Source organism: Anopheles stephensi, chromosome 2 (assembly GCF_013141755.1).
Source record: "Anopheles stephensi strain Indian chromosome 2, UCI_ANSTEP_V1.0, whole genome shotgun sequence".
NCBI classification, from domain to species: Eukaryota; Metazoa; Arthropoda; class Insecta; order Diptera; family Culicidae; genus Anopheles; species Anopheles stephensi.
In genome coordinates, this window is record NC_050202.1 from 48,427,444 (window position 1) to 48,445,602 (window position 18,159).

General features: G+C 46.9%; 5 protein-coding genes across 7 annotated transcripts; 3 read left to right on the forward strand and 2 right to left on the reverse strand.

The window, feature by feature from the left end:
• Positions 1-1,443: 1,443 nt before the first annotated feature.
• LOC118508323 (endochitinase-like) lies at positions 1,444-3,023 on the forward strand. Its single transcript, XM_036047993.1, has 2 exons — positions 1,444-1,656; positions 1,745-3,023. The coding sequence occupies exons 1-2, from the start codon at positions 1,611-1,613 to the stop codon at positions 2,938-2,940; spliced, it is 1,242 nt and encodes a 413-aa protein (XP_035903886.1). The 5' UTR covers positions 1,444-1,610; the 3' UTR covers positions 2,941-3,023.
• Positions 3,024-3,387: 364 nt separating this feature from the next.
• LOC118508321 (sarcalumenin-like) lies at positions 3,388-11,332 on the forward strand. Of its 3 annotated transcripts, none has more exons than XM_036047990.1 (12): positions 3,388-3,820; positions 4,312-4,420; positions 6,216-6,302; positions 6,371-6,987; positions 7,270-7,587; positions 7,648-7,869; positions 7,996-8,421; positions 8,561-8,882; positions 8,943-9,115; positions 9,520-9,711; positions 9,780-10,043; positions 10,117-11,332. In XM_036047990.1, the coding sequence occupies exons 2-12, from the start codon at positions 4,360-4,362 to the stop codon at positions 10,525-10,527; spliced, it is 3,093 nt and encodes a 1,030-aa protein (XP_035903883.1). In that variant the 5' UTR covers positions 3,388-3,820; positions 4,312-4,359; the 3' UTR covers positions 10,528-11,332. The 3 variants fall into 3 exon arrangements, with proteins under 3 accessions (XP_035903883.1, XP_035903884.1, XP_035903885.1); XM_036047991.1 differs by having other exon boundaries at positions 3,388-3,800; XM_036047992.1 differs by lacking the exons at positions 7,270-7,587; positions 7,648-7,869 and having other exon boundaries at positions 3,408-3,820.
• A 1,003-nt stretch (positions 11,333-12,335) lies between these two features.
• Positions 12,336-13,354, reverse strand: LOC118508324 (protein Abitram-like). Its single transcript, XM_036047994.1, has 2 exons — positions 13,145-13,354; positions 12,336-13,084 (listed from the first exon to the last, which is right to left on the reverse strand). Exon 2 carries the CDS (start codon positions 12,927-12,929, stop codon positions 12,360-12,362), a length of 570 nt encoding a protein of 189 aa, XP_035903887.1. The 5' UTR covers positions 12,930-13,084; positions 13,145-13,354; the 3' UTR covers positions 12,336-12,359.
• Positions 13,355-13,614: 260 nt separating this feature from the next.
• Positions 13,615-14,904, forward strand: LOC118508326 (Golgi SNAP receptor complex member 1-like). Its single transcript, XM_036047997.1, has 4 exons — positions 13,615-13,807; positions 13,891-14,165; positions 14,236-14,528; positions 14,611-14,904. The coding sequence occupies exons 1-4, from the start codon at positions 13,789-13,791 to the stop codon at positions 14,711-14,713; spliced, it is 690 nt and encodes a 229-aa protein (XP_035903890.1). The 5' UTR covers positions 13,615-13,788; the 3' UTR covers positions 14,714-14,904.
• Positions 14,905-15,047: 143 nt separating this feature from the next.
• LOC118508325 (tetra-peptide repeat homeobox protein 1-like) lies at positions 15,048-17,901 on the reverse strand. The gene is made up of 3 exons (XM_036047996.1): positions 17,517-17,901; positions 15,448-15,849; positions 15,048-15,382 (listed from the first exon to the last, which is right to left on the reverse strand). The coding sequence occupies exons 1-3, from the start codon at positions 17,526-17,528 to the stop codon at positions 15,092-15,094; spliced, it is 705 nt and encodes a 234-aa protein (XP_035903889.1). The 5' UTR covers positions 17,529-17,901; the 3' UTR covers positions 15,048-15,091.
• Positions 17,902-18,159: the final 258 nt, after the last annotated feature.

The window sequence follows — 18,159 nt, forward strand, 5'->3', positions numbered from 1 at the left end:
TGCACCGAACCTTGAACTTGAACCTTCGGCACCTTCCTTGGTTCGTTTATGGACAAACTCATAAAATAATTGACGCATGCAAAAGCTTGAAATTAACGCTTGCACTTTGCCTGCGAGTATTGCTATAAATGCTGCCGAAAGGGGTTTTCGTTCTGGTCGAATAATTGTGTTACCACGAACATGAACCATTGGTAGACATGAACAGGGGTTTTAACAAATATTTCCATCACTTCATTTCTTTCACCCCAGTGTGATCAGTTTTTAAATTAATTTTTTTTTCTCGTTAATTGTAGTTATAAGGAGATACGGGTTTTTAAAATTAAAACACTAAGTGAAAGCATGAAAGGCTGTATATCAGATCTGTCTGTTCGAAATTGGTTCGGTAATGCGACTTCGAATTACTTGGCTTGGTCTGAGTGTCCTGAACGGACCAGAAATATTCGCAGCATTTAGTGGATTAAGCGCATCAATCTCGTCACTAATTAAACCTAACAAAACAACCCCGACATTCGTTCCTTTAGTTGAGAGACCTTGCAGACCTAACAAAAGGCATCGACCGGCGTATTCCGAGCGTTTTATCGCCAAGTCTCCATGGTAGAAGCCTTAAACCAAATCGCGTTATTTTTCTTTGGACAGTCTCAATGCGTTGACTCCAAACCTGTGCGGAGGGGCAATCAAACAGTACTGGATAATGCCAAACCTGCCAGGACTAAAGAACGATAAAGCGTCTCAATGCAGGAGCAGTTGCAAAACTTTCAAGCTTTCAAGCTTTCAAACAGGTTAGTTGAACGTGCCATGGTAGTCTGTTCCTAAAAATGGTTCCCTTAAGACTCGTGGTAATTGAGCCGATTAAGCGCTCTTTCCTGAAGGTTGTACGGCAGCCAAAAGCTCTGGGTAGTCGAGATTAATCATAGTAGCAAAACACCTTAGATAGAAGATAATTTGTCTTATTGCCTTGTTTGAAATTATTATCTGTTCTAATTGCATGGGATTTTTTACCTAATGATATTCTGAATCATCTGATTGATATGCACGATCAATGAGTTTGACATCACTGCCATTAGCGGAACCATTAACACCTCATTCGTTTGGATTGAAACTGTCTATAAAACTACTTAAAGTCTTATCTTTCTTTAATACCTGGCATTGACAGTAAAGCAGAATTATTTTCATCCAACACAATATTTAAATGCAAAATAAATCGATCCACAGGAAGTCCCTCTACCTCTACAGCAGCATTGCATCCACAATTCAACCAAACCGCTTCTTCCCTTAAAGCACTCTGAATGCTAGTATCGCTTTGTTGTTTTGTTTCCTTTACTTACGCGTACCCCCCCGGTCACAATCAGATCGGTTTTATTGCTCAGAATTTCCCCTCGGTTTACCAAACAAACAGGTTTTCCATTATACCGCGGGACCGCACGTCGATGGTAAATAGCTGAGGCGTCGCACTGCATACAACATTGAGCCGTCACCGGGGTAGCACGTATCCGAAGCACAGCTCACGCTGCGATTTAATCTCTGCCAGCAATCAAATCAGCGTTGGTGAGAATGTTTTGAAGACCCAGTGACTCCACCAAACAAAGTGCTACCGACAATTGTTCTTCAAGATGAGGTGCTTATTTATAGCGTTCCTCGTGTGCTGCAGTTTGCTGGGTAAGAGCCGTGCAGTGCATTTGATTAGGAACTTAAAAAGGTGTCACTTTTATCATGTTTTCCGTGCATTTTTTGTTTCGTTCTTCAGTTGCTGAAACTCGTTTCGTTTGCCACTACACAACATGGTCTCGCGATCGTCCGGACGAAGCTTCGTTCCAGATCAATGACATCCCGGGCAACCTTTGTTCGCACGTCGTGTACAACTTCCTTGGTGTGAACGAGACCTCGTACCAGCTGGAACTGCTCCAGCCGGAGTATGACATCGACGAGCGAGGCCTGGAACGGTTCGCTGCGCTGAAAGATCAGTATCCTCACCTGAAGCTGCTGATAGCCGTCGGTGGATGGGCGCATGGTGGGGCGAGGTTCAGCGAGATGGCCAAGTTTCGCACGCGCCGCAATCAATTCATCGGAAGCGTCGTGAAGTTCCTGCATCAGTACCGGCTCGATGGCATTGAGCTGGTATGGCTGTACCCGGGAAACTTTGATCGGGGCGGTGCAGTCGAAGACAAGGACACCTTCCTCTATCTGGTCTCGGAGCTGGCCAAGGTCATACGGGATGAGAAAAAGCAGTGGGAAGTGGTGATACAGGTCCCGATCGATATATCGCGTATGGCGGTTGGCTATCATCAGGAGGAGTTGTGCAACGCTGCCGACTACGTGCACATGGTGGGGTACGATATGCGCGGCTGGTGGAACAACTTTGCCGACGTGCACAGTCCGTTAGCGCCGCGGCCAAACGATCTGGTGCTGGAAAGCTTCGAGCACGTGAACGTCGGTGATGGTGTGCAGGATTGGCTCGAGAAGGGTTGCCCACCGGAGAAGGTAACGCTCGGGGTCGCTCTGTTCGGTCGGACGTATCTGCTGGACGATCCGCTCGATAACACGATCGGTGCCGTAACGATCGGTGCCGGTGATCCGGGCCCGTACAGTAACGAACCGGGCTACCTGGGATACTGTGAGTTTTGCCAGAATCTTACCAGCGACGAGTGGACGAAGAAGTGGGACGATGTGGGCCTGTGCCCGTACGCGTACTCCGAAACGACCTGGATCGGGTACGAGAATGAACGCTCGCTGCAGGAAAAGATTAACTACGTGAAGCGCAAGGGTCTCGGCGGTATGTACGCGTTCTCGCTCGATCTAGACGACTACCGAGGATCTTGCGGTGAACCGTTTCCGCTCACCAGATTTCTCTCCAAGTATCACGACGAAACGAAGATCAAAGATTGGCACATTTTCGTGTCTACCACCGAGAAGAAGGACATAAATGCTGGCGATACGGTATGACCGAAAATCATTATCAGTATGTAACGGTGCGTAAGATAGATGTTACAAATAAAAGTCATAACCGTCTAACTAAAGTGTCGGTACGAATGGTGTGTTGTTGGTTGGGGCTGGTACATTATTTGTACAAAACCGGTTATAATTATTCTGGGCTGGTGCCAAGCAGCGGTGTAAATTAATTAACAAGACTTAAGCCGGGTAACCCCGGCTCGTTAGGGTTGGAATTCCATCTTTCAACAGGGCAGCTAACAATCTGTGCGCCTCAAGCACGTAATGTGTGGGAAGACCACCAACATCCCGACAAGCTAGTTGTGCTCGCGCAGATTCGTTACTGATAACGCTTCCAAGATCAGCGTCTACCTTGGAGACGGATTGAAGTACCTACCGCATAAACTGTGCCTAGTAGTAGTACATAGAGTAGTAAATCTAAGCGCGCCCCAATGCCGTCATAAGTTACCTTAGGCCATGATTGCCGTGAAATAGTTAGACAAATGCTGATATCTTTGCCGGACACCGATCCGTCGGTCGGTCGTCCCCGTATTTCGCTACGTATGTGCTATTTTTTGTGTCTATCTCTAAAATTAACCATGGAGGTAAGGATTCTCTCGCACTTTGGCGCACACATATATTTTAAACTCTCTTTTGGGGTTTTGCTTGACTTGCTCCGAGATGCTCCCCCTGGCGTTGTACTGGCGCGTACGTCAGCTTAACCCTGAGATGATACCAGCCAAGCAGGGACTCTAACCGCCGTGAGAATCGGTTATTTGGGAAATTCGGCAACCACCTTAGCCGCACTAGCGGCAGCAAGTATACCGGGTTGGCCAGTGAGTGAATCTTCGAGCATCGTCCGAGACGCACGTTGTGTACGTGATCTACGTTTGCGGTAATCTTTGTGTTTTTCCCCTTTGCTATGACCCAAGAGAACACTCCGGGATATTGTGATCAGTAAAGTGAACTGGAATAAATACTTAAAAACAGTGGTGCCGTTTTTTTTTTGTAAATGATCGAGTTCTTAAATGATGATAGTAAACGGTGGTGATCGCACACAGTTTGGCTAGAAGTTCTTCGTGCATTAGAAAAAATATGACCCATCAAAAGTATTAATTTGAAGAGATAGGCTCTGCTAGCCTTTAGTGTCGTGCTGTTGTATAATGTGTGTGTTTGATGTGTATTTTTTAACTTCTGATTATTATAACAAGAGTTCTGGAATCGAACGGTTAAAAGTGGAATCTTTGTTCAAATGTTGTGAATTTGAAATGAAAATTGTTTCCCGATCGAAGGGATTTGCGCATCGTGCCATAAGCGTATAATGGAGATCGGATCGTTATCGAGTGCTATAATTTTGAATTGTTTCTATCTTGTACCGTTTTACAGTCATATGTGAAGTGAAATAAGGCTGACCGCATTACGAAGTGAGCAACAATGCGACGACTTTCAGTGTGGGTCCTGTTGGGCCTAGCGCTGTTTACCCTGAGCACAGCGGGTAAGTAGCACGCCTAGACAACCACCAAGAACAGAACAGCTGGCAAAGAACCGGGCGAGTCAAGTGCAGGCCGAAGGCGCAGTGCGAGAATGTAGTGAAAATTGCAAGTTATATAATTTTATTATGCAACGGCTGCCACCGCCACGGATCTGATGAATGCGGTATGCGGAGGCCCACTCCTGGTGAATATGCGCGATGATCGCGTAGATCGCAAAAAAGAGAAACCCACGACCGAGTTTGTGTGTTCGAAGCCGCGAGATAAAGGCAGGATGGCGCAAAGGGTCTGGGATGATGTGATGTGACCACCATCACCAACACACACACAGACAGACAGTGCGCTACAGGGTCGTCCAAATAGGCAAGAGGTTAGGGATTTATTTTTAACCTATTTCGAACTCCTTCCTACGGGGTTTTGCGAGCTTCTAGACATGGATATATATACTTACACGCTAGAAAATGTGTGTGCGCGGCGGGATTTTCCGTCCGACTCCCTGTCGGCGCTGGCCAAAACAGATAGCTGCAGATTTGATCTGAAAATTACGCCACATTGAAGAAGACATTCTTTTTATCTCATTCCGATTCCGACTGGCGCTATAGGATCCGAGGACAGAAGAATGTTTCATTTGCCCCTGAAGTGCCAAATGAAAAACGCTCGTCGGACCTCCCTGTACGCGCTGACTGAGTTTGACATGGGTGAACCATAATTTGACAGTGCCCAGCAGTGATGATCAAACAATCAAGCTATGTTGCTAATTCGGTAATAAATTCACTGTCGGCCTTGATGCCGAGGCGACGACCACCAGCACGGGACGCAGCCAGTCAGTCAGCCAGTCGGCGGACGATGGGAACTTCAATTATCGGCTTACTCAGCCGCATGACACGCTGCCTCACGCCAAACCGTTTGGAGATGAGCGGCTTAAAAGGATATTTTTAGGAGCCTGTTGTCATAGTCCAAACGGATGGCCGGTGTATTGCAGGGGTTTCTTCAAGTAACACGATCACAATAATGGGACTTGTGTTCTTCATCATAAGCATCATAAGCATTAAACATTTTTGAAATAAATGAAAAAAATTGGAAGAATTTACCTAAGAATGTCTAAAAGGGGCAATCAGTCAGCCAGAGCAGAAAAGCGCGCCAGGCGCACGAAAATATTTCTTTAATTGCTCCATTCTATAATTAACCGTCGAGGAGCGTAAGAAATGGGTATGCGTTGATAATAACCAGTATGACAAGACAATGTACGCGTGGCATGTGGTCCTGAGCGTCATCTTCGGCTAGAATGTTCCGGAGATGATTCGTATTTAAACGCTTCATCAAGCGCAAATTAAAGTACAAGAACTCTGTTAAAAAAATCGATCCTCATGAACATAACCTAGCAAATGTTGGGAAGGATTGTAGAAAGTACCCTGCGTCCCCATTTGCACGATTCCAGCAAAAGTGCATTAGGTACAACACTTGCGACGCTGCTGGTGGCGTCAATGCTGTCCCTCATCGTGATCTTGACACACATTTTCATGGTCCAGTGCGGTACCATGGGCGACACGCGCAAGATTTCCATCAGGGTCACTATTTTTAACTGGTGATTAATATAGCATCGATGGAAATAGGACCGTAAGCTGGGCCCATCTGCGGCACACCAAGCGACATCGGCGAGCCTGTGCAACTGTTCGATTGTGCAAGATAATGCAAACGATGTCATCGGTTTAATCTTGCATAAATTCACCAATAGCTGCGTAGCTTAGGGTGGGATCTCAATAAATGGATTTAGATGTACATACAATCTCTCTTGCACAGGATTACAGGTGCAAGCTGAAACGCCAACCGAGTACGAATGCAGACCATACATTGAGAAGGCAATCCAGGATCTTAAGACCGAATCAGGTAGTAAGCAGATCGCCAAATGTGAGGCAGCCTCTTAAAAACAAAACCCCCCCGAACTTTTCTTTCAGCGGAAGTTGCTGACGAAAATGCCAGTATAGAGAACATGATCGATGTGACGAGCCAGGAGGAGGAAGACAATACGGCAGCGGAACAGGTGAGCACCGAGGAAACGGACACGGCCGCGGACGATGCTACGGAAGAGATAACTCCCTCGGAAGAGGTACAGGAGCAGCTGTTCGCGGACAAAGCGGATGACGAAGCGGCCATCGAATCGGACCAGGCGGTTGAGGAAGAGTCGGAAAATGTAGCAGATTCGGAGGAAGCTGAACAGGAGCAGCAGGAAGAGGGTGATGCTACAGAGGAGGAAGCATTGACCGAGGAAGACACCCAGGATGACCAGGAAGAGAATGCGACCGAAGAAGCTGTCCAGTCGGAAGAAGCAGAACCGGCCGCGTCCGAGGAACAGTCCGAAGACACGGTAACGGAATCCGAAGAGCTGACCTCCGAAGAGTCTGCCAATCAGGTGCTGGAAGACGCTGCCGATGGTGAGGACGATGGAGATGATGATGAAGATGACAATGAGAACGAAGATGTAGCTACGGAAGAGGTTACAGAATCTGCTGAGGAAGCTGCTACCGAGAGCCAGGAAGCGGAAGCTGCTGACGAGGATGAGGACGAAGATGAGGTAAAGCGACTGTGTGACTATAATTCTTTGTTTCTTCCCCCCCATAAGAGGTGCGCCACCATTGTGATCATACTGTTCATCCAACTCGCGAAAGCTTACTGCTTCCCCGGATATTCCACACGAACCTACACCATTCTCGCTTGTTGTACTGTGTTGTTGACTGCCACTGTGCTTATTCCGTGCTCTCCTATTGTCGGCTTTTCTACCATCAGTCACCGCTTTGTATCCTATTACGTACGCAACATTACTACATAGTAAACTTTCCAACCTTAATAATGGTAGGATGATGAAGACGAGACGCCAGACAGTGTAGAGGAGGAGAACAAATCAGAAGAAGATAATGATGACGATGACAAAGAAGAAAAAGACGATGATGATGATGATGAGGAAGATAATGAAGAACAGAACAAGAGTGAGGTCGAGGAGGATGACGATCTAGAGGAGGAAAATGCGGTCAAAGGATCGTATGACGATCGTGACCAGGAAGAAGATAGTGAAGATGCTTCCATAGAAGCTCCCGCATCAGCGGAAGTTAGTGACACTGACGATGACGTACCGGATAGTTCCGAAGACGACAGTCAGAATGAGAGTGAAGATTTGGTAAGACATTGGAAGATTGGTGGTCTGTTTTCGCTGCTAAACTAGTTGCGCTTTCGTCAGGAAGGAAAAACAGCCTCCGAGGAAGAGGAATTGTCCGCCACCGATGATGGCGACGAGGATGAAGAAGAAACGTTGACCGAAGATACGGTCGCTAGTGGTGAGGATGCTCAAGAGGAACCGACCGACAGTGAGGAGGAAGCTGAGGATGCTGCCGGTAGTGAGAATCTGAGCGAAGAGCCGGAACGTGAAACAGTGGAAAGCAGTACTGCAACAAGCGAGGAGGTATGAGTTTGGCAGTGGGTAACTCGGCGTGGAGCAGGACCCAGAAGCAGTGGCGATTGGTGCTCAGTAAAAGAGGTGCAAAAAAGCAGCGGGATACAGCCAACTGATCGTTCGATCTTTTTGCAGGAGAACGATGAAGCTTCACCTGAGGCTGGTGAGCAATCTGAGGAGCAGGTGGTTGACAGTCAGGAAGACGAAACCGCTGCTCAGGAGGTAGCATCCACGGAAGAGCCTGTTGAAGAGAGCAGTGAAGATGCTGCCACCGTAGAGGATGTCGACACGGCCTCCCAGGAGCAGGAAGAACAAAGCGCTGAAGAGGCGACCGAACCAGCTGCAGAGAATAGTGCTGAGGAGGAAACTGTCCCTGAATCTGCCGAAGAGGAAGTGGCCGTCACTGCTGAGGAGGAAAGCGCAGAGGAAGCCGCCGTAAAGCAGGACTCGGAAGAAACGTTGGCACAGGAAGCGGCGGGAGAAGAAAGTGTTGAGAAAGCTTCGGAAGAAACGGAAACCGCCTCTACGGAAGAATCGTTCCCGGAGGAAGATCTGCTCTTGGTAATGAAAATATTGCTTTATCTATTTCATAAGCACGAGCTGTTCAACGATGACGCGTAGAGAGGCTAGCCGAACCTACTTCATAGCGCGCTCATTACATCTCACATCTCTTGTCTGTCTATCTACCGTGTCTCACCAGGAGTACCAAATTCCATCGAACCTTAGAGATACTACGCACATCTACGAACTGCTGAACATCAACGACGACGCACCCGCCCGGGAGAAGGCCCTGCAGGAGACGGCCGACGTGATCTTGCGCGATCTGAAGCGCATCTACGACAATTCGATCAAACCCCTCGAAACATTGTACAAGTACCGCGATCTCAGCAATCGCCACTTTGGCGATCCGGAGATCTTCTCGAAACCGCTCGTCCTGTTCATGGGCCCGTGGAGCGGCGGCAAATCAACCATTCTGAACTATCTGACACACAACGAGTACACGCCCAACTCGGTGCGGACCGGTATGTATGGGGTGCAGCTCACAATTGGGGCTTTGCTGACGCATGTCTCCACTTCCGTAGGTGCTGAACCGTCGCCCGCATACTTTAACATTTTAATGCACGGTGACGAGCCGGAGGTTTTGGACGGTACCCAGCTGGCCGCCGATTGGACCTTCTCGGGATTGCAAAAGTTTGGACAGGGGCTGCTTGACCGGCTGCGCGGTCAGAAGCTGCCCAACCAGCTGCTAGAAAGGGTAAGTAGCCACCGTTTGTCAGATTGTGATACTATTTCGCTACTAACCGCCGGTCCCCCGACCTTAACGGTTCCTGCCCGTAGAACGTAGTGAGGTTAGGCGGCATTTATTGCCACTCACGGGCGAGCGAGCAGCTGTTGCGGTGTCGATCTAGGTTGACATTTCGTGCATCACGCACTCTGTCGCCTTGATTGCGACAAAATCGGCTCAAAATAGATTGTATGTCTCTGTGGACTATTTTTATCTTTACGCTTCGGGCGCGGGTAACGCGCGCCCAACTTTCACTGCCAACGATGGCGAGTGGCAAAAAAAAAACCCCGTCGCTCTCGTTACCGACCGAGAGAGCTCTTGACCCTAGATAATGTGCACTCATTGGTCGATTCCCTCGCGATGCATCGTTCCAGGTTAACATTGTGGAAATTCCCGGCATTCTGGAGGTCCGGAAGCAGGTGTCCAAGTACTTCCCGTTCAACGATGCCTGCCAGTGGTTTATCGATCGCGCTGACATCATCTTCCTGGTGTACGATCCATCCAAGCTGGACGTGGGCCCAGAAACTGAAGCCATACTGGACCAGCTGAAGGGACGAGAATATCAGGTAAATGGGTGCCGGCAGAACTGCTAAACCCGGATAAGTACATTGTTGATCGTTTTTCCCAAACGCAGACACGAATCCTGCTAAACAAAGCTGATCAAGTGAAACCTGAGGAGCTGCTGCGTGTCCAGAGTGCCTTGATCTGGAACATTTCTCCGCTGATGTCGTCGGCGCAACCACCGGTCATGTACACGGTGTCGCTGTGGTCCAATCCGTTCGAGGTGGGCGCACCCGTCCGTCTGCTGCAGGCACAGGAGCGAACTCTGCTGCTCGACCTAGGCCAGGCTATCGAGCGCCGCATTGAGAACAAAATTGCCAGCGCCCGTCGCTTTGCGGTAAGCCAAACAAGCTTGATCACCGTTTTGGGGTGCAATGAAGACTAGCCACCATCTTTTCGTCCTGGTACAGGTTCGTGTTCGCAACCACGCCAAGATGGTGGACTGCTACCTCACCACGTACTACAACCACAAGACGCTGTTCGGTAACAAGAAGCAGATTTCCGAGAAAATCATTGCCAACCCGCAGGACTACCACATTTACGAGGGCCTGTCGACGCTCACCAACATCTCCCGGTACGATCTGCCCGATCCGGAGGTGTATCGCGATTTCTTCCACCTGAATCCGCTGTACGAGTTCAAGAAGCTGTCCGAAACGTGCACGTACTTCCGCGGCTGCCCGATCAACAAACTCGACGTGGCGATCGCGTACGAGCTGCCCGAGCTGGTCGGCAAGTACAAGAAGATGTCGGAGGCGGCACTTGCGAAGCTGGACGTTCTTACGCCAACATCCGATTTCGGCAAGGGGAAATCGAATAGTTGAGCGAAACGGGCACAACGTTCTGTACGATCGAACAACTTGCATTCAGTGCGTAATGTTAAAGTAGTGTAGTACGGTATCTTTATTTATCTTTTACGTTTCCCTAACGAATCTTCTACCACTCCCTATCGTATCGTAGGTTTCGATGCTCTCCGACGTATCCCCCAGCTGGGAGGCATCGAAACGCAACATCTGTGCTTTTATGATTTCACTCTATTTCCTTCTAATTCTTAGAGGTTTTTCGTAAGGTTGTATCGGAACGGACCTAACAAAACCACAATCAATTAATTGAATCTGCTTCTGCTGCTCAGAGGACGTGAATAGCCACGCATCACGGGATGATGTTGAACGACGATAAAGGTGTCGATGAATGTAATGAAGGTGGTGTTTACCGTTTTGTTTAATAGAAGAAAGTCCAAATAGAGCGCTGTCTGAAGTTCACGCCGCTGAACAATATCTATTACCAGAGGATTAAACTCCGGTAGCGAACAAGAAGTATGCATCGAAAACACGAACCTGAAGTTTGCCTATGTGATAAATGATGGCTCAGAGCATAAGAAGACAATGTGCAATGTATAGTTTACACCAAAGCATCGGCAACGAGCGGTGGTGTAAACTATCCAAAAAACCAGAGTTACGTTTGGCGCTGTTTGTGACTCTAGAACCAGACTGATTGATACAGGTAAACTGCAATGCTACACAGCTCGGTAAGCAAGGCAATACTATCGCCATCATTTGAAAATCAACCAAGAGGAAGTTGAATAAAAATTGTAAAACACAATAAAGTTACAAAATGGTAAAAGTTGTAGTGGTGTTTAAGTTAGATTTTTGGAGTACGGGACACTGGGAGTTTGGGACCCGGTATCTTGAGATTTGAGGTCATGAGATATTGGAATTAGGAGTTTTAGGATTGCGGAACCCTGGTCTTGAGGTCTTGGCACTCGGGATCTTGGGATACTGGATTCTGGGATTCTGGATCTGGGAGTTTGGGAACCGAGATTCGGGAGTTTTGGAACAGGGATCCGAGAGTTTAAGAACCGGGAGTTTGGAACCATGGGACCTTAGGATCCGGGATCGTGATATCTTGGGATCTGGAGATCCTGAATTTTGGGATTCTTGATCCGGGAGTTTAGGAACCGGGATTAGGCAATTTGGTAACCGGGATCCGAGGTTATGAGAACCGGGATCTGGAAGCTTGGGACCCTGAACCTTAGGATCCGGGATCTTGAAATCTTGGGATTCGGGATCCTGGAGTTTTAGATTTTGGATCCGGGAGTTTGGGAATACGGGAGTTTGAGAACCGGAATCTGTGAGTTTTGAATCCGAGAGTTTGAGAACCGAAATCCGGGAGTTGGTCACTCGGAACTTTAGGATCTGAGATCTTAAGATCTTGGGTTCCGGGGGTCCTGGATCTTGGGATTAGGAATCTTGGCTTCCGGAGGTCCTGGATCTTGGGTTTTTGGGAATTGGGATCTTGATTGAATTGAGAATGATAAATGCATTAATTTTATCTTATTCAGAATGATGTAGGACGGTATGGTCTGAATGTCGCGATAAATCGAAATGAGTTTTAGCCTTACTGAATATATAGAACAGCAAAACTTCAAGAATATTCTACAGCATACACTCTATAGTACCAGGTTTACAAATATGAATCTGTAAAATATTCTCAATTTTAAACGTTTTATGATCAAAAATCTTTAAAATGAGAATGGCACAAGATGACCCTACAATTGATCGGAAATCTAACCCGTGATATCTCGAGAAGGAAAATTTATCAATCGCGTGTCCCATTTCAAAAAGCATCAAAATTTACCTACAATTAAAGACAACATTTATTCAGCTTCCCTCGTCTTCCGGTACGCTTCCTCGCTCAACAATCGCTCCTTTAGCGCATCGCAATGCTCTATCTTGGGCATCACTATCGCCACGTACCCCTCACCACTGACACGCATTATTTCCGGATCACCCACCACACGCTCATTAACTTCCACCAATTTACCCTGCACACAAGATCTTACCTTGTACACACTGTCGTCCGCACACGTCACCAAGGCCAGCGTAGAATCGGCCTGCAGGATCATTCCACCGCTCTTCTTTCGACCCGACACCTTGTTCTCACTGCGATCGAATTTGCCCACCTCGAAGCTTATGCTCCGGATGCCCTTCTCAAATGCAACATGTTCCTTCGCTAGTCCCACCAAACATATTCGATTGGAGTGGAATAGTATCTGCTGGGGTTCGTCGGGCTTGTTGGCCGGTACGTGGTATAGCTTCGTGTAGAAGCGGTCTACTATCGGTGGTTGGTTCTCGATGAAATCGGTCAGTATTGAGGGAACTTTAATGCCACCGATTTCCTGCACATCCTCTTCGTACCAGTAATCGTCCGGCGTGGTGGTCATCATCCCTGCTGTTCTCGCATCAGCTGCTGCACTCGTTTCTGCTTTTCCAGTGCTTTTTCACGGTTCAGTTTCTGGCGCGTTTTCCGTTCATTCCGCAAGCACACAATCATTTGCCGATCGAGATCATTGCAGATGCCCAGAAATTTGGCAAATTTGTTCTACAAATAAGAAAACGGTGTGAATATTACCACGGCAATTCACGAGTTTGGAAGCCTTACCTCCGAGTGGCACTTTTTCAGCTCTTCGATTATTAGATTGCATTCAGTTGAATGTAGATGGGGCGATAAATCTGTATGCATTACTTTCTTCCTAAATAAACGCGATTTATAGGAACGATTTTAATCGGGTTTTATGTCGATTTTTGCACCGAACAATTACACAACGTTGGACCGAGCAGCATTTTCAGCACGGTTTGTTGTGACAGATCAACCGGCAGCGCTGGAATCGAATTCTGGCAGGTTGTGTCATACGTGCACATATCGGCCATGTTGGAAAAACATTTGACAGCTCTCTGATTTTTCTCTTTTTTGCCATTTAAATCTTCAAAAATGGAGAGTAACCAGTTTTTGGGACTCTTTTCCAGCTTTTTGCAATTATTTATTGAATAAAAATAGAAAAACACGAGAATTATTTCATATTTTGTCTCCCCGGTAAAATCAAATGAACCAACCGCTCGCTCAGCCAGTGCCTGACATTCCTTCATCATCCTGGCGTGTGTCATTCGGTGTTTACGTGCCGAAATTAATTAATAAATAAGATTCACAATCTCCAGCGCACACGACGAAACTCTGTGTTGTACATGTTATTTAGTGTTTAATTGTGATTTTAAACATTCTATTGCATCCTTCAACCGTACCACAAAATGGGAACCGAGTGGGACAGTAAGTACCAGCGTACCAGCACAGTCCGGAAAGTAAACAAACTTTCACCTTAATTGATCTGTTTTTTTGTTATGTGCTTCTAGCGCTTCGAAAGCAGGCTCGCCATTTAGAAAATGATATCGATATGAAGCTGATCGCGTTCAATAAGGTTGGCGTTGGCGCAGCCAGTTCTTCGACGACGGCAAGCAACAACACAGACACGTCGCCCTTGCTAGGGGATCACGTTTTCGAATCGCTTTCGCTGGAGATAGAGCAAATGCTGGACAAACTGTCCAACATCAACGAAAAGATGTCCGAGATCCCGAACAGCGGCGCAGCAATAATGCATGTACTGCAGAGACATCGCGAAATACTGCACGTAAGATATAAACCTTCAATAAACATTGAAGATGTTTACTATACTAACACACCATTCGGTTCGCTTGTAGGGATACCGACAGGAATACTTGAAGATACAGGCAAACCACACGACTCGGATGGAACGGGAAGAACTACTGCGGGGGTCTGGGCTGGGTACATCATCCCCGTCAACGTCCGGTTTAAGCCGCAGGGACATGTACCTGAAGGAAAACACCCATCTGCACAGTTCCAGCTCGCTCGTGAACGATCAGATCAGTATCGCGATGGAAACGAAGGAACATCTAACATCACAGCGGCAACATTTGAAGCGATTCCAAACCCGCATGCACGACATATCGAACCGTTTTCCACTGATATCCAGGTAAGTGTGCCTGTGAATTGCACCTGAAAATTTCGGACCAACCTTCTTAAAAACGTTTCTTTCTTCTTCTCTTTTAATGCAGCTTAATCCAACGAATTAATATACGTAAGCGAAGAGAGTCACTTATCATCGGTGGCGTGATAGCCGTCTGTACAATCTTGCTACTGTTGTATGCGTTCCACTGACTTCCCGCGGACGTCCAAATGCTATCCGACTAAAGAGGTATCGCTACCAACGCGCATTTTTATATTTCTTTTACTTTACGTCTTTCGGAAATGGAAAGAATTCAGTCAAAAAGTTAATGGAATTCCTAGCTGCCCCCCTCCAATCTGTTGATAACAATGTGTGTAACGATTTGTAAAAAACGGCAAATAAATAATGTGATATTCTTAACTAACAAACGGTCGACCAAGCGGTTTGGGTGAGGGATTTTCCAATTAACTGATAAAATAATTTATTTGCCATACATTACTCTACTTACATCTAGTGCCGCTAGTGAAACATATTTGGTTGAACAATACTTAGGAAATTGTGAATATTGTACTAATTTTTAAGCAAACGCCTTACCAAAGCTTAGCAGTAGCCCATGGGTCAGGAGCAACGGCCGCTACTACAGGCTTTTCCACCACGTACGGAGTGTGCACCGGCACGGGAACGGGCTTTGGAATGGCAACCGGAACGGGTGCCGGTACCGGATAGCCTATGTGCTTAATCACCGGCACCGGTACGGGATGTGGCACAGCGACCGGGTAGGGGCGATCGATCGGTACCGGGTAAGGCTTCTCAACCGGGACGGCATATGGTCGTGGGACCGGCACCGGATACGGACGATCTACCGGGACTGGTACGTGGACCTGCAACGAAAAATGTCCCTCGCATTGGTGAAATAGGTCAAACCAGCTCCTGCTGTGGTACATACCTTCACTGGAACCGGGTACGGTTTCTCCACTGGCACTGCATACGGTGCCGGAATGGGAATTCCAACCTTCTTCGTGACCACCGTATGTGTATGAGCATGCGATCCTAGATATGGACCAGCGAGTCCGGGCAGAGCAGGGGCAGCCAATGCGACCGGGGCGAATGGATCAGCCACCGGTACGTGCACGTGCTGATGGACCGGGTGAGCGAAGGCGTGACCGTACACTGGTGCCGCTGGAGCATACGCACCGAGTCCAAAGATTCCTCGTTTCTCTTTCCTGGAGGAACCGAGCTGTTTGAAGGGCGTCTGTTCGGCTGGTTGATTTTGATTTGCATTTTCCAACCTGCTAATTTCTTTTTCCGTCCCTGCGTAAACTAACGCCAATGGTACCACCAGGAGGATCTAAAGAAAAATAAAGGCAGGGAAAAAAAATGAAAAAAATTTGCTTGCTCATCATATGAAGACCATAACTAATTTCCAAAATATATAATTTGCATAAAAATGAATTATTTTAAATTGGTTTTAACGTTAGCGGACACTTGTAACCCTCTGGTAATAAATCGTTGTCAGCCATTTGTGACGCTATTAATCACTCAACACCACGACAACTAGGAATTTTGAAAAAAAAGAAAATGCTAAAACACTCTAATCGGCATCAAATTTATTTAATTTTACAAAAAAATGCTATTTTTTAATTAGATTTTCCATTATAAATCATTTTCCTGGAAGTGGCTTAGTCAGCAGGAGGATGTTGTTGTTAGGTCCGATAGCAAATCATATCTCGTCGTTAAGAATCTTAGACTATCGCCGTTAAAATTGGACCGAAAGTCCTGGACTAACAATGGAAATCGTTATACAAAACTCGTCAATGCATGCCTGAGACGTGAGACGCAATCACATAAAATTGCCGGTTGATGTCAGTCAGGAAAAATAAATTCTTGACATTAAGTAAGCCAACAATGAAAATCACTCCTAATCGACCTCAGAATCGATTATAATATTTTTTTTTTGAGAAACCTCAATTGGAGGACCTTCTTCTTCTTCTTTGGCATAACGACCTAGGCTTAATGATACCAAGTTGTTGGATAGTCAAATCCTCACTACGGGGGAACAGTCCGAGGATGGGATTTGAATCTCGGTCCTGCCTTATGAAGACTAGACTCCGTTGTCGCCTCTACCACCGAGCCGCCTTATGAAGGACCCTACCTTATTATTCTTTACACTAGAAGGCACCAGATCTCTGTTCGACGGTAGTAGAGCCACCTATATTTACACGGCAGAACCAGAAATCGAATACCATCAAGACCGTATTCCCATAGTGTGGGGACTGGCTTCACTACCTAACTACTTGGTATGATTAGGTCTAGAATGCCATTATATGGCCGGGCATGATCACGCAGGTCGTTAAACCAAGAAGAAGAAGAATTCGAGCCAATTTTAACGTTAACTGGAAAAGTTAGAGAGAAGCCTAGAAAGGCACACTTAATTTTTCTTTGGTGCGTCCCGAAAGTTTATTTGGAAGAATCGCCATTTTCTAACCAGTGGCGGATCAACCTAGGAGCGGAAGGAGCAGCCGCTCGGGGCCTCGACGGTCGGGGGGGTCTCATCGCTGAGGGAAATCCTGTTTTTCCCTCTAATATCACAACTAAAGGGGCCTCAACTGCCTTTCCGCTCGGGGCCTCCAAATATCTTGACCCACCACTGTTTCTAACATGAAGGGAATGGATGTCAAATACAATGCAGAGGGTTTCCCAATATTCAGGATCTAATTTCCAGCCAGCTATGGGCAAATCAAGACTTCCTTTTTTATTATCTGTGTCTTATATCCTGTACTACCCAAGCTGTTGGCAAATCGAGTCATAGTAACCGAAAATGACAAGACTCCTCGGAATTGTCTACACCCAAACAATTAAGAGGAGAAGTCTTTCCGTTTAACAACTCTGTAGTTCACTTGATCATAGTTCCAAACTGTTTTTTTCTCCAATTTTTTATCCAAAAACTGCTAGCATAAAAAATGAAGCACTAATGACTTAACCTAGAGACAAAAAGGTGGACCGGTTGTCACGTACCAAAAGTTTCATTTTTTTCTCGGTATTCTCACGTGGGTGTCTTCACTGCGGGCGTGTAATCCAACCAACTTGCTACCAGGAACTGGCAAAAAAACAGATGATGATATTTGCACTGTCTCTTATCACTGAACTGTTCGTTCTTCACCGTCGTTAGTTTGGCTAATTGGCTGAATATCTCCCGGGAACGGAAGTAAACCTTTCGCGGAACGGATACGTGTTACTTGTACGCACGTTATCTTAATAACTCACGCCGGTACCACTTGTTTTTCTATCGAAGGATCGAAGAATCGATATCACTGTTGTAGCAAAAAAAGCTTGCCCGGCTCACAGCTACCTTGAGGCGGTACACCTTTCAATCGGAACGTTCAAACACGAATTGATCGCCAACCACCGGCGGGTCCCAAATCTTATAACAAACCACAACAGGCCCCACTCCCTCCAGGGTTTTGGCAATCCCTCCTGCGGGAATGTCCAAATTAATTGCGCTGGGCCAAACGAGCGATCGAGGGGTCGCATCGTGCGTGTGTAAGTACAGCGACAAATTTCACCCTTTCGGACTCGACCGAAGCGGGGGACCAAAATAAACGACGGCCCTTCGAAGTGCGCGAAAAGCTGGAATGTCTTGGTCGTCCGTCCGTGGGTG

Coding starts and splice junctions, on each gene's coding strand:
- LOC118508323 (XM_036047993.1), top strand. CDS start 1,611: ATGAGGTGCTTATTTATAGCGTTCCTCGTGTGCTGCAGTTTGCTGG. Junction 1,657..1,744: donor CGTGTGCTGCAGTTTGCTGG/GTAAGAGCCGTG, acceptor TTCGTTCTTCAG/TTGCTGAAACTCGTTTCGTT.
- LOC118508321 (XM_036047990.1), top strand. CDS start 4,360: ATGCGACGACTTTCAGTGTGGGTCCTGTTGGGCCTAGCGCTGTTTACC. Junction 9,116..9,519: donor CCAACCAGCTGCTAGAAAGG/GTAAGTAGCCAC, acceptor GCATCGTTCCAG/GTTAACATTGTGGAAATTCC. Junction 10,044..10,116: donor CCAGCGCCCGTCGCTTTGCG/GTAAGCCAAACA, acceptor GTCCTGGTACAG/GTTCGTGTTCGCAACCACGC.
- LOC118508324 (XM_036047994.1), bottom strand. CDS start 12,929: ATGATGACCACCACGCCGGACGATTACTGGTACGAAGAGGATGTGCAG.
- LOC118508326 (XM_036047997.1), top strand. Junction 14,166..14,235: donor GACATCGCGAAATACTGCAC/GTAAGATATAAA, acceptor GTTCGCTTGTAG/GGATACCGACAGGAATACTT. Junction 14,529..14,610: donor CGTTTTCCACTGATATCCAG/GTAAGTGTGCCT, acceptor CTTTTAATGCAG/CTTAATCCAACGAATTAATA.
- LOC118508325 (XM_036047996.1), bottom strand. Junction 15,383..15,447: donor CGTACCCGGTTCCAGTGAAG/GTATGTACCACA, acceptor TTTTCGTTGCAG/GTCCACGTACCAGTCCCGGT.